The sequence below is a fragment of the Poecilia mexicana genome, unplaced genomic scaffold (assembly GCF_051168715.1).
Source record: "Poecilia mexicana isolate PSO_F unplaced genomic scaffold, ASM5116871v1 scaffold_10, whole genome shotgun sequence".
NCBI lineage: Eukaryota > Metazoa > Chordata > Actinopteri > Cyprinodontiformes > Poeciliidae > Poecilia > Poecilia mexicana.
In genome coordinates this window covers 11,289,802-11,304,763 of record NW_028263379.1, presented here as the reverse complement: position 1 = coordinate 11,304,763, position 14,962 = coordinate 11,289,802, and the positions used below count along the sequence as shown (strand labels likewise).

Here is a 14,962-nt window from a genome sequence, read left to right as displayed (position 1 = left end):
ACGCCTTCTTCTGGAATTTAATTTATGTTTAAATGAAACAAAGATGTTTTGAAGAGTCATGCTGAGGCGTCCGAACCTTCAAAACACTACACCACGTATAACGCATGATGTTGATACCCCCTTTTAGGACTACTGCTGAATTCTTCAACTTCATCCCAAATGAACAACCAGGCAGTTTAAATCTGGACACAATAACATGCAACAGTTAAATAATCCCAAGTGCACCTCAAAACGAGTTGTAGACTGCATAAAGCAAGCTAATCTTAAATTTGGCTTTTTGAAATCCTTGCCCTCAAGTTTACTTAAGATTTAACTACTATGCTGGGAAGTCAATCATTCAACTGTCATTATTCCTAAAGGTGTTTGGTGGATACATGTGTACATCTTACTAAAGGAGCAATTAGCTTAATTTCAGGGAGATGTAGGTGGATATTTTAACCTGTATTTAAATTACTGTGTAGATTGGAGAAAATCCACAATAAATTCAATATATGCACCTGATTTTAAAAAATATTTAATGTGATGATTATGACATCCTAAAAAAAGCTGAAAGGCATCACTGCAAAGCTCGAATTAACATAGCATTCATCCCCAAATGAGTGTATGTAAATTTCTGACCCGAGGTACTTCTATTTGCGGCTTTAAAAATTCTTTCTAATTTTTCTTAAAGAGGTATCTTACACCTTTACATGTGCTTAATGGAATGTAAGACATCTGTTACATAAGCTCTCCTGGCGTGCTGCTTGTTTAAAACAACTGGTACATTGTTATATTTTTATCACACGTTGCTCCCTGTGTTGTGTGGTGTCAAAGAAAATACTCTGTCTCTCTAAAGAAAGGCTGATGCTAAAAAGGCAGCAAATACTGAGTCCAAATTTGACACACTGAAGAAGTAAAATCTTCAGGTTTTGCCAGAATAAACTAAAAACTGATGTGTGTGTATGTTTGTCCATATTATTAACTAAAGGGAATTATAACCCTTCTGTGTTCTTTCGCTTACAGGCACAGTGAATCATTCTTTCTATTCTCCAAAAAGGCGCTTCAAGACTAAGAGGAGTTGCAGAAAATAAATATTTACAAGCTAAAAATTGAATTGATATGGGCACATAATTTTTCTTAGTCTGCGAGTAGCACCCTGAGTTGATACGGTGGAAATAAAGCTGTGCCCTCCAGTGTGCTTCACATAAAACACACTAAAGGAGAGGTCTTGCTAAGCTGACAATTAATTCAAGCTATCATTGGTTTGTGTCAGAAAAAAGATGATATTTCATTTTAGGGCAAGGTCTGGATTGATTAGTTAAAGTTAAAAAATGTTTTAAAGGTCCATTTTGAAATTCAAACATCAGTAATTACAATATTGGATACTTGTGATAATGGTTTTACAGACAGAACATGATGACAACAGCAAGTCTTGTACATACAATCTATGTTGTAACTTTTATAACTGCATTTACATATTAAAAAACCCTCAGCCGGTTTTGATACTCTTGACTGGATAAAACTTTTCCTCCAGTGGAGAAGCTTAAAGGGACAGTTTGGGATTTCTGAGGTTAGGTTCTGATAATATCTTAACTGCAGCAGATAACTCACTTTATTTAATTTAAATCCAGATTAGTTGGCTTAAAGATAATGGCTGCCAAAAGTGGTCTTCTGCCATCTTAAAATAACTCCAGGCTCAAAATCTGAAAGCAGTTTTTTGGAGCACCATTTTATAAATCTTTAAGCCATTGTCATCTACGCTATTAACACATGAACTGTTGTTTAGTTACACAGGAAACAGAGAAAATGAAGGGAGGAGGGAGTGCACCACCAGTTATTTTCTTGTACTGATAACATAAAATGTATAGTATCTCCTATATGTTTCATGTTATTTAATGGTGACAATGTTTCTTTAGAATTTGTACACATAAAATAGAAGAAAATACAGTATTTAGTTAGTTACCATTCACTAAATACTCTAAATAATCCAGTTGTTTTCCAAATTACAACAAGAAAACACTTGGATGTGATGCCTTCACCCAGATCAGAGCTTCAACTTCCTATACAAATCAAACAGACTGTAAGCACCAGTTTCTGTGAAAACAACCACCCAATACCAACATTAGAGCAATTTAAAGGTTCATAAAACTGTTTACATAAATGTTTTTGCTGTTTAAAGACGGTAGGAGTCTGCTGCAGTTTAGAGAGTTACCTACTGCTGTTAAAATATTATCTTCTTATTTTAAGGAAACCTAATTTAAAAAATCCTGCACTTTCCGTTTAAGACAAACCATCAAACGATCGATGTATTCAGTACCACCGCTTACAAGCTCAGCAGGCTAGATCCACATTTATCGCCTCCCATCCACAGAAACTCCTCACATAGGAATAAAGATTTCCTTGTTGATGATTGCAGTGCAGATCATGAGCTTTGCTGGCCGTGAACAGGAAGCTCTCTCTCTGAGCTGAAACTGGTAGAGGTGGTCTCTCTGCGGCTGTCTCTTGACTTCCTCTCACAAGTAGGAGAGGAGGACGTTGTGCACTCTTCCCAAGTCTGCATGGGGAAAACTCGAGCAGCCAGACTGGGGAGGTGAGGGTGAGCGTTGGGCTGTCCCTCCGTCGCGGTGAAGCAGCCCTCCACCGTGGAGCTGTGACGTGGACGACCCTGCTTGCAGAGCATCCCGTAAAGCAAAGCCAGGAACTCTTTTCTCACGCTGCGATGCATGTAGCCATAAATGTACGGATGAAGGCAGCACTGCAAGAAGAAGAGCACAAGGGCAGTGGAGGACAACCACGGGGGCACATTGGCTCTGGTGCTCATCGAAATGGTATTGAGAATGCTGTAGGGACCCATGCTGAAGATATATGAAGCCATGATGACAAACACTACACGAGCTGCCTTGCAGTGGTAGTGGAACCGTCTGTGTTTAACTCGAACAGGGTGTCTTCGGGCTGTGTAGGGGCCCTCAGGTGAACTTGCCTGCTGGGGTAAAGAAAGTTGCTGCGGACTGGTGGGGCCCTGAAATTCCTGCTGGCACGGCTGGGAGTATGATTGCGTCTGAATGGGATGCACTAACGCATTCTGTCTCCTAGCAGCTCTAAACACCATCCAGTAGCATCCAAGCATGATTAGCACCGGAAGCCAAAAGGAAAAGGTGAACACCACAGCAGAGTAGGACAAGCTGGAGGACCACACCACTGTGCAGACCTTGTAACGACGGTCAAAATCTATGGAGCCCCAGCCGTAGAGAGGGGGTGTGCTCTGCAAGACGCTCAGCACCCAGGTGGCGACGATCAGGTTGGTGCCTAAGTGTGGGGTCATGCGGGTCGGATAAGATAGAGGGTGGATAATGGCCAGGTAGCGATCTACTGAGACAACAATGATGGTGTTGACTCCAGCGAATGCAAAAAGGTGCATGAGCACCACCAGAGCCTGGCACAGCCGAGCATCCAGCGGCCACACACCCGGCAAGGCGGCCGCAATGGCAAACGGCATGACTAAGACAGTCTGGAGGAGGTCTGCCAGGAGCAGGTTGAGGACAAAGCGGTTGGCGACGTGAAGGAGCTGAGGCTTCCTTTGGAAAACCAGGAGAACGACCACGTTCCCAAACAAAGAGAGGCACACAATCACAGATATGAGCACCACCCTCACCACACTGTCAGCCAAGGAGGACCAGACTGAGTCCTGACTGGACAGTGTGAAGCCATACTCCAGGGGATCATCAGTGAAATTGGAGCCCAAACCAGGTGCCTGGGAGGATGACATCTTCCAGCTGGCACCCAGCAGAGTGTTGACACAAAGTCAGGTCAGTCCCATACTGATCATCACCTAACACCAGCCCATCTGCTGCTGTGGTATTCCTTCTTCAGTGGGTTTCAATACACATCTCACATTGTTTTTAAACGTATTTCATCCAAAGTGACAACATCACCCGCAAGGCGTGAAAGCTGCCCACGCGAGTTATCCACGAGCAGATGAAGATAACCCACACTGATTCGCCGTTCATGGCGATCAGTGATTAATCCCCGAAGGCTTCACCCGACAAAAACAGGCCGCTTCTTCTTCATTTTCTTCTCCTTCTCCTCCTTCCCGCAGCCGACATCTGCAGAATGAAAAATGGAATTTGGCGACAGCAGATGCCACCGTCCCAGCCTCCAGCGGACAGAAAATATCACCAGCCGCTAATCTGTTACTGATGCATAAAACGCGTTGAGATGATCAGCGAGGCGATAATTTGCCTGATGATGCCGCCTCCTCTGCGCTGCGCTCGGTTTCCATCCCTGCCTCGGCTCCAGTCATCGGCGGCGTGTCTTCACCCAGCGGGGGTCTCTCATCCAGACGGGCAGATCTTCTCCGCCGCGGCTCTTTTCAAGGCGGATCGTTTATTATTTTTATCTGCTTCGATTCCTCCTTAGCAGTGTTAGGCTGCTTATAGTCGGATCTTGTCTCCGAGGTGTCAGAATGAAGAAGAAGAAGAAGAAAAAAACAGGACACCTGTACAGAAATCTCTCCCCCACCGCCGCTGCTGGAGCTCGACACCAACCCCCTTCCTCCTCTTCTCTCCCCCCCACTGTTGTCATGAATGTGAGCGCATTTCAGCATCTGCAAGGCGTATTTTATACATCATAGAAGCACAAGAGTTAATTGTGCTATCCTCAAGAATTCATGTCCGTTTTTATAATGAAAAGGAACATTTTATGAAATAAAATATAGTACCTGTTATGGCTAAAAAAAAAGTCCCAACAAAAACAGGACTTCAGTTTTCACGTCACAAATACGACTGTGTTTTACTGAGATGAGGTGCACAAGGAAGAAAACATACACACTTTTTTAAAATGTGTATAATACAGTTACAAATCTGAAAAGTGTGGCATGCACTTGTAGTCAACCCCCCTTGGTCAACAAAATGGCTGCATGTACTTTCTGAACCACCAAGCTCGTTGCACTGATGCAGAAATTGATGCCAAAGGAGCCCTGACCAAGAGCTGTGGTACAGAACATGGCCAACTTAAAGTAGGCTGACAATTTCTATATTAAAATCTTCTATCACTTTCAACAATATTCTAATTAATTGTGATGCACAAAAGCTTGAAGAGAAAATTAGACTTATAAATATTGAATTTCTAATTTTATCAGCTATAAATTGAGAAATTATCAAGAAATTATCGATTGTTCTGTTGATGAGGGGCTGATCTAAACCATCGTCTATTTCAGTTTTCATTTATTTTTTTTCTCTTATGATCCATCATAGGATCCAGGAAGCATAATTCAGAAGGCATTGAGATTTTATTGTGCATTATAAGTATTTTTCAGTAGCTAACAGTTTTGTATTTGTAAAAACCGATTTGGTCTTACACTGTATGTAGCTTTCAGTTTTTTTCTGAGAAGCTGAATTTTGGATTTTTATTAGCTATGAGCTGCAATCATCAAAATTTGCTTAAATAAATATTTAAAATACTGAAGCTACTTTTACTTTTTGAATGAAATTACAACAAACAAACTTAACTGTTGTTCCAATTCTTTGAGCTACACCAGTGTTTGAAGAAGAAATGGAAAACCTTAAATCTTCCCTCTGAAGACTTTGTTTACCTTTGTGCTCTTTAACTTGGCATCATAATAAAAATGTAACCTAATTTGTCAAGCTTGATATGTACCTATACTGAGGTTTTAGCCTCACAGACTGAAAATAAAATAAATTCTCTGAGACGTTGAGGGAGTGACTGGTGGTGTGTTGGGTTACACATAACTTAGTTCAGATCCAAAAACCAAAACATTCAAGCTTGTATTTGAATGTGGGTGCATATTTATGTGAGTCTCTATTTTTACTGAGGTAAACAAAAAAAATTTGCTTCAACATTTCAGTCTTTGTTGGTTGAAAAAGAGAGGCTTCATTAAAATGCGCAGAAAACAAAAGCCGTTCCTCATTGTGCAATCCAATTAGTCTGTGGCTTACATGGCCTACTAATCAACACTAGTAATTAGCCATTTTATTTCAAGTCTGTGCTCTATCCCAGCTATCAAAAAGCCCTTTGATGTGACTCTCGAACACCCTGTGTTGTAGATTTAGATTGCAAATGAAATGCTGGTGACCATAAAGCGGTGGGGAGATGTTTCCCTGTTCCCATGTTGAATGGCCTGCGGTTCAAAGGGAGACCCAGAGGCCTTCTGTCTCGTGGGATTATTAGCCTCTATGAATGCTCACAGTGTCCCCAAGAACTGATGCCACTGCCTCCAGGTCATTTTCACCAACAGCTATGAGCTAACGAAGTTGAACAGATGATTGAAAGGAGGGATCAGCATTGCAGCTTGGTTGGTAGGACATTACATTCCCCCCCCCCTTTCTTTGTTTTTTTTTTTTAAATTTCCACATGTAACAACATGAGAATCTTCAATTATTTCATGTCTTTTTCTGAAAGGACAAAAATGTATAAATCAAAGAATGTACTGGTTTGCTTCTGCTGGATTTTTATAGAAATGTTAATTTAATATTATCTAAAATAAATATTTGACCAGCAGGGGGCAGAAAAAGCAACAAAACATCTAGTATGCAATGTTCAGTTCACGTCACAAAGAGCCTACTGCTGACAAGACTGCAACTTACCCCTGGCCATCAAATTTTTAATGCAACAATATATTAAATACTTGGCTTCCTTTGTGTGACATTCTTTTGCATTACAATTACAAACTTTGCTGTAGGAGTAAATTTTACACGGCCTTTTGAAAAATTACTAATCTGAAAAGTGTGGCAAAGATCTGAGTTCAGCCTCCATTTCCTCAAAGAAGAATAGTAGTAAAGTATAATTGAATGTGTAAATATACTTTACTACTGATCTTCTTTTTGTTTCGTCTGCTTTTGCTTTAAATTTATTTTATTTGTTTATAACTGTGTTTTTTTTGTTTTGATGTCTTATTAAAACAAAAATACTTTATGGAACTTCATGTTCAATAAACTCAAACTCAAATAAATTCTCTGCAACCAACTACATTCAGAGATTACCATATTTGTAAATAGAACCTAACTGAACTTGATTTAATCTCAATAATAATAAAAACTGCCTTAGATCTTAGAGGAATATTAAGGAGCTCACAGCATCATGAAGACCAAGCAACACAGATGGGTCAGGGATAACTTTAGTAAAGATTAAGCAAAGTTAGGTTATAAAACGACATCCCACGTTTTGACCAACTCACAGACGTTCCATCGTCTGAAGATTAAATAAGTAATTTACAACTGCAAAAATCTAGCAAGGCTTCACCGTTCAAGTATTTTATTTATTAATTTTTTTTGCACTTCATTAATCTGTTCTTTATGGCAAAAAACCCCAAATAATAGAGAGAAAACAAGTCCCGTTTAAAATGGTGTCCAACAACTTTTACATGTTTCTCCGCTTCAGCACATCGGAGTCAAGTGATAAGGTTGTTGGCAACATACTGGAGAACTTGACGGCATGCATTGATTTAGCTGAGGTTCCAAACCTCTGACCTAAAACATGCGGCGCAGCGTGCCTTGGGGACCAGGGATGGAAAACACTTGGATGAAATCATGGTTGTGTGGCAGAATGGCCCGTTCACCTTACTGACCTCGAGTTATTTCACAGAGGAGAAAAAGTAACACTGGTAGAGACATACAGCTGTAATTGACATGAGAAGTTCTTCAATGTATTGATTGAACAAATGTGCACATCTAAGTCCTTTTATTTCAACTTCACAATTATGCAATGCTTTGTGTTAATCGCATGAAATCCTATTATACATATTAAAATCTGTGATTTTAACTCAACGGAGGGTGAAAAAGTTGGAATCAGCTCAGGTTTTGTAACAAGGTCTGCATTTCACTTCTGCATGTGTGCAAACTATGATTACCTTTATGTAACGTGCAGTTATAGTCAATACACTGTCCCACAATATTGAGCCAATCTGTTAACAAGTCTTATTCCAGTTTTGACCATTATATCAATAATTTTCATATTTTTATAATCATTTATCAGAATGTTTCAGTCAATAGCCTATAGATTTCATTGTATTGTATATCAATACAAACCCAATATTTGGTGTTTATGCAGGACTAAAAGAGGCTTAGATGATCCATGTTTGGTTATACTTCAAAGTGTATCAGAATTCAATGCACTTGTGTAGCTTATTTGAGAAATTGAGTGATTTGAAAACAGAGCAGAGGTAAATACATGTCAAAATACTCCTAAAATAAATCAGGAAATTGGTACCTTGGAGAGCAGAAACAGAGAAACAAACAATAAATACTGTGCTACTTTGGCAATGCACATGAAGATTTAGAGTAATGTGTGAGCACATGCAGAACAGGAGAATGATTTAAAAAAAGGAGAAAAGAGAAAACATATTTGAACAAAAAATAATACAACAATAGTTTTTAAACATTTGTGATGTTTAAAAGAAAGAAAACACCACAATGTATTTATTCTGAAAAAAAAGCTCTTTATTAAAGTGTGATGGGAAGGAGCTCAGATATGAATAAAATACACATATGGGTCAGCAGTACAAAAATAATTCCCCACTGTAAAATTACCAAGAACATTCACGTCTTTGAAATGCAAACAAGCTCAAGTCTAAAGAAAATTGGCTCAGCAACTCTTCTGTGAGTAAAACAGGTTCTTGCTGCTTTTATAGAGACAAGTTGAAACTCCACCATGCACAAAGCACATATAATCAAAATCCAGAAACCTTGCCTAATCTAACTTTAAGCTTATTTAAGACGGACTGAGGCAAAGTGAAGGACTTTTCAGTCATCCAGTTCCTCCACATTGGTGCTGAGAGCGAAGGTGATGCAATGCAGTGGTAAACACCGTCCTCGGCTATGCTAACAAACATGCTGTAAACACACATTAACATTGAAGTGAAATGTTTGGAATGATTTAGTTTTGAAGCACTAAAACTGACCATGGGCAGGCTTATGGACACACAAATGTAAACACTCCACCATTCTGACCTAGACTGCTGAGAGAGTCTTCAGGCCACATTACATTGAATTAAATAATGTTTTATTTCACAGTCTGTGCGCTTGAGATGAAACATGTAATGATTATAAAGCTGTTATGATGCAAGTTCTTAGAAAAAACACATTTAGGGAATTTTAAAGGAGTGCACTTCAGAAAGTACAAATTTTCTCTTGCTAATGTTCAAAACTCAGCTAACAGAATGCAACACTGTCTTTTCCCTGTGCTTAGAAGTTTTTAAGGACTCTTGATATTTTTTTAGTTTCTCTCTTTGAAAAGTAAACAAATGAGTAGAAACTGTTAAATTTTCCCAAACTGCTATTTGGGAAAATCTAAACTCTCTGACTTTTGTGTGCTGAGTTAGAGGTCAGAAGATGGAGAGCTAGACATGAAGAACGATGATGAACTGACCATCGAGGACCAGCAAGTTGTGGCCAGTGCAGCCATTTTCTAATCGCGCCCATTCTTGTACAGTCTCTACCTACGGCTGCCATTGGCTGCTGGGTCGCCAGTCCATCACAGGTCAACATAGGACTGGTACCCACACATGCATACAGTTAAAGCTGATAGAGATCAAGTAACCAAAAATGAATGTTTTCATGCATTAATGTACAAATTACATGCAGAAAAACATATAATTTGATCTATTTATGATTATTGTATGTATTTGGGAAGGTTTGTCGATAAAGCAGACTTAAATTGGGGCTAAGGGTAAACAAAGATGGTATCACATGTGGTTTTGTCATGTTACTTCCTCAAGCTTCAAAGTGTTTTATTGAGACTGAATGTAACAGTAACATCACAGCAATGCTTATAATTGTGAAATGGGGGAAATATGGTACTCATTTTCCAAACCTTTCTACAAAGAACAATCTGAAAAGTGTGATTTGTGTTTGGCTCCTGGACGTTGACTCCTCTCCAAAAATATCATCTAATTGGTAAATAGAGCCTGCCTGTTTTCAAAGTCGATACAAATACTGCTTGTCTTTGAAGATAAAGCTGTGCAGAAGTTTAAAACAGGGTTAGGTTTTAAAACAATGCAACGCTTCACAAATCTGGGCTTTACAGAATAGCTATTGTTAAAGTTATGTTATGAGACATAATATTTGCAGTTTGCCACAAGCCACAGGATCCAGCAATCATGTGAAAGAAGGCGCTCTGGTCAGATGAGACCAAATCAAAGCTTTTTGACCATCTAGTATATTTGATCCACAAAATTCACTCCACATTATTCTATCTGGATGCTTTCATTTTGATGCATGGACAGGGAAACTTGTCAGAGTGGATGGGAAGATGGACGGAGCGAAATACAGACAGATCCGGAAAGAAAACATGTGAGATTAGGGAGATGTTTTATGTTGGACAATAAACCTAAACATACACCCAGAATCGCAACAGGATGGTTCAGATCAGGAGTTCCCAAACCTTTTCATCCCCCCAAACAGTATTAACTTCTGGCCGGAAGTTACAAAATATGCAAAGAAATGTCAACTTTTCAAATGTTTTTCCTCACTATTGCTCACTATTCAATAATTATTACATTTGTTTAGCATAAATGTTGCCTCATAGCTTCTGATTTCAGTTAACCATTAATTCTGTAGAGGAAATATTTTATCAAGTGAAATATTATGGCTGTATCAACCTGATGTTTATGTCATAATATAAAACCTGATAAAAAATGTTCCACCACAATCCTCTCTTTTTTATAGTAATTATTGAAAAACAGATTAGATTTTGTACAAAATAAATAATTTAAAATATGTGATTAAAAAAAATTTCAGTGGATTTTTTAAAATTTAACTTTCGCATTTCCCCCCCTCATCTTCCCTCCAGTTTTATGAGGCTCCCCTAACGCCCCCTGGTGGCCTTCATTTAGAAAACACTGGTTCAGACGTGGGGGTCCTCATATCCAGGCCTCCAGGGCCAGAGTCCTGCCAGTTTTAAATGTGTCTCTGCTCCAACACGGCCCAACCAAACGGCTGAATTACCTCCTCAATATGCAGTCGGGTTCTCCAGAGGCCTGCTAATAACCTCATTATTTGGCTCACCCCTGGTTTAGATCGTGGGTGTCCGGCTCCAGTCCTGCCAGCTTTAGCTGTGTTTCTGCGCAGCTGATTCAAATGGTTCAGAATTACTCCTCAGCATGTCAAATTTCTGCAGAGGTTTTCCAATGAACCATCACTAGATTCAGGTGTGTTGATCCAGGGAAAGAATTGAAACATTCAAGATGCTGGCGCTTGGAGACTGACTGTGGACATCACTGGTTTAGATCAAACATGTTTATGTGTGAATGGAGGTTATGCAGTAGAGCAGCTGGGAGCTCTGGTTTCTTACAGCAAGAAGGTACTGAGCTTCAAATCCTGGAGTCTTTCTGTAATACTTTGACTTGGTCTCTGTAGTGGTAGTGCAGTAAAGCAATATGCAGATGACTTTGTGAATATATATTTACTTTTCACAGGAAGATTTTCACTGATAAATTAAAACATTCATTCATTAAAATAATAGTAAAAAATGTTATGTAAAGCAGGAAAAATCTGTTTGGTTCAATTTTAACTGCATAAAATCAATAAACTTTTTTTTTTAAGCATTCCAGTTCATTGATCTTGACTAAATACAGCAAACATTTTTAAAGATAGTTGCCTATCTTTGATAGTTAGTTAGCTAGTTGTTGTTGTGGAGAACATTCTAGAAGTTTCTTTTCGAGATCCAGAAAGCGGTTAACTCAAAAAATAACAGGAAAGATTTACATTTCTTAAGGCAACTATTGCATGATTCTTTTATCTACCATCATTTACAGATCCTGCTTCTATAAAAGTCAGATTACTTCATCACGCATAGTTTATAATTGAACAGGTATAAACAAAAATCACAATTTATTTTTGCGTTTTGAATTAAAAATAACTTTGGCCTGTGAAGTACTTTAAATCTGCAATAAAGTTTGGAAAAACAATGGTACATGTTCACAAAAATTAAAAGCAGGGACAACCGATCTCATGTTTGATGCATTTTGTAACATCAAAACTTCTTTCCCTTCTTTATGCAGTGCAACATGTTTGGTGTGTGAATGCGTCCCTTCTTGTCTCTGGAATTTGGCACGTCCCCATCCCCAGCGGACGGCGTCAAACTGAACCACATCCACACACATGAATGAGAAACGCATGGCTGTGGTGGTCAGCTGCACAAGGCAAAAACCTCTGTAAACAAACAGATGACAAACAGATTGAGAGCAACCATCACAGCGCTGTTCTCTAAAGAAAGCCTTTCATTTTATGGCACAATAGCAGTTGTCTCCGAAGCCCAAACAGTTTAGAAGTAATTACCAGTGTTTTCCCCAGAAGGTGATTACTTTGCCACACTTGGCAGCCATTGTCACCGTCCGTGCACCACACTCATCAGCCCCACAAAAGGGGGAGAAGTGCTCGATTGATGATGAGCCTTCTGTGGTTTTGGGGAGAATTTAAAAGTACTTGTATGCAGCTCTTTCAGGAGATTAACTTGCAATAAGGGCTACCTGCCACGGACACATTCCCTGTATTCATAGTGCTGGCACAAAGACGTTTTAAGAGGGGCACAGCTGCATGAAAGCAATTGGTGAATGGGGATAATAGTCACAAAAGACAACAAACCTCAAGTGTAAAGAAATAAAGTGTTTTTTAAGATCCGAGGTTTCCATTCAATGCCCAGACCATTCCTTCTTTTGACCATTGAGGATCCGGCCACTCCATCACCCAAAGCCTCAATCTAATTATTTTAGGACAAGACATGTTATGGTGCAAAGTGGCAATGAGAGAGTACTCCGGAGCAAAGAGCGTTTTAATTCAACCTCTCTATTTGACAGATTCCCCTTCACATGGACGTCACACACCAGTTGACTGGCACAATCAGGAGGCTCCTAGCGAGTCCTGCCGGGGCCCCCTTTTTTGGCCGCGGTCAACAGCACGTAAATTGGGCACACTTGACAATATATAAGTAAATGTAGAAATAGACATAAGCAAATGACTTATTCACTGTGTGTGTTTTTGTAGAGGAAGAGGGCTGTGTAAGAGAGGTTGAGGTTTATTTTTTTTCTCTCTCTCTCTCTCCTTGCTCTGTAAATTGTGGAAATCTTCAAAGGCAGATTAGACCACAGCCACGGGGGCCCAGTCCTGATTCCATTCATTAAGCAGAGAGAGAGAGGCAGACTGCATGAGTCCTTGCTTGCCTAAATGTGAAAATTGCTCATGCCATTATTTCAGATGAGAAAGTGGGAACTGAATGGATTTGCTTTAATATAACAGACATGGGATACCACATACAGAGAGTCGGAGGGGGGGCCAGACTTCTTTGCTTTTTGCTCACACAGTGGAAAGGCCCTGACAGGTGTGCTTTTGTATGCGTATGTCTATGTAAGGGTGAGGCAGATTGTGTGAGTGTGTGTGATGTGGACGTGAGCACACACAGACACAAGGTGCATATGTGTGTGTGTGGGTTTGTGGGTGTGTTAAGCGTTTTCCATGTTGTGCCGCCACTCCCTGGTGCAGAGACGGGCCTTCTCACTCTCCTTCCTGGTCTGGTCATAGTGAAGGCCCGGACTGAGAGCTGACCAGCACAAAAAGCAGCTCGGTTAATGCTGATGATGTGATGGAGGAAGAGAGCGACCAAGCAGGAGAGAGAATGTGTGGAGGAAAAAAAAAAAATCCGCTGCCAGCTGATGGAGAGGAGAGCACCTTAATTGAGTTCAACTGCAATTTGTTCTTGGATTCGCTCAAAATCTTGCAGGATCCAGCGTTCCCCTCGGCTCTGTGGTAAGAATATTTAAATCAGCATCTTTTATTCTTAAAGTCAATGAATGTTAACAAGTCTGCAAGTTCAGTTTGATCATCTCCTACTTATATCCTCCTAATTTAAATCTTTAAAGTGGATGTTTTACTTTACTACAGAGAACGCCAGGGTCAGTGAGTTGAGTGACATTAAAGGTCAGAGGTCATCTCAGCTGTTTCAATGATCAAAGACAAGTGAATGAAAGCTAAATCTAAACAGCTTCACTTATTTTGATAAAAGCATGGAAAATGTGATATTTGCACATTTGCTTCCTAAAAATACGTCATTCAGACACTTTGCTTTAGACTAAACCTTCTTTAACTTTTTATACTGAGTACCACCTAATTTAATACCAATAAATCTAAGTACTGCCATATTGACAGGTGATACAACAGGATTTAAACTTTTTTCCCATTAGTTTATTTTATATAAAACAAAAAAAGGAAAAATCCTTTACATGAAAACTTTTATTTTTACTCCATGTTGAGTTGAAGTCAGAAATTAAAACAATTATTCAAAAGTGGAAAAATAAATTCCCCTGCAGCTGGAATTCAAAATGGGAAAGCCAGAGATTTCTCACCAACTACAACCTCACAATCCAATATGGCTGCCGCTGCACATTTCAAACACAGCAATGGCTGCAGTAATACTTTTTAAAGCATTTCTACTTCTCTCTTGCTCTTTTTCTAACATGGTACTTTACAGCCTCTGTGAGTGAAAATGTCCAGTAAGTCTATAAATATAATGATGTTAGAGAAATACTCTGTTGTGGCTTTTATTGCGGGTAACAGCTGAGCACATCAGTTAGCATGTCCCTGTAGTTTTCCAAACTAAGTTGGGTTTGATGTCTTTTCCAGGTCGAGGTACTAGCAAATATTCTCCTTTGCATTCCTGTTGTGTGTAGTTTCTGTTTGAAGCACAGGTTGATGATGACTCTTATATGTGTTTATTATCTCCACAACATTAATTAGCTTTGCATTTACCTTGTAAATGTCTGACACCAAGTTTCTTCTGAGAACCACCAAAGACAGGAGCTTTTGAAGACAGAAAAACAAAGACACAACTGCAAACTTAGTCTTGACAACTTCTCTGAATAATGCTCTCCGTGATTGGCTTGTCAGCTGAGGTGAAAGGTCATGTGCTCTGGAGGAGCAGCAGAAATCTGAATCAAACTATTTATTTAGACTTTTTATAAATATGGCAAGAAGACTTC

The 14,962-nt window shown here is 39.4% G+C and overlaps 1 protein-coding gene across 1 annotated transcript; it reads right to left on the bottom strand.

The window, feature by feature from the left end:
* Window positions 1–2,401: 2,401 nt before the first annotated feature.
* On the bottom strand, window positions 2,402–3,745 carry gpr101 (G protein-coupled receptor 101). The gene has a single exon (XM_088009217.1). The coding sequence runs from the start codon at window positions 3,743–3,745 to the stop codon at window positions 2,402–2,404; it is 1,344 nt and encodes a 447-aa protein (XP_087865343.1).
* Window positions 3,746–14,962: the final 11,217 nt, after the last annotated feature.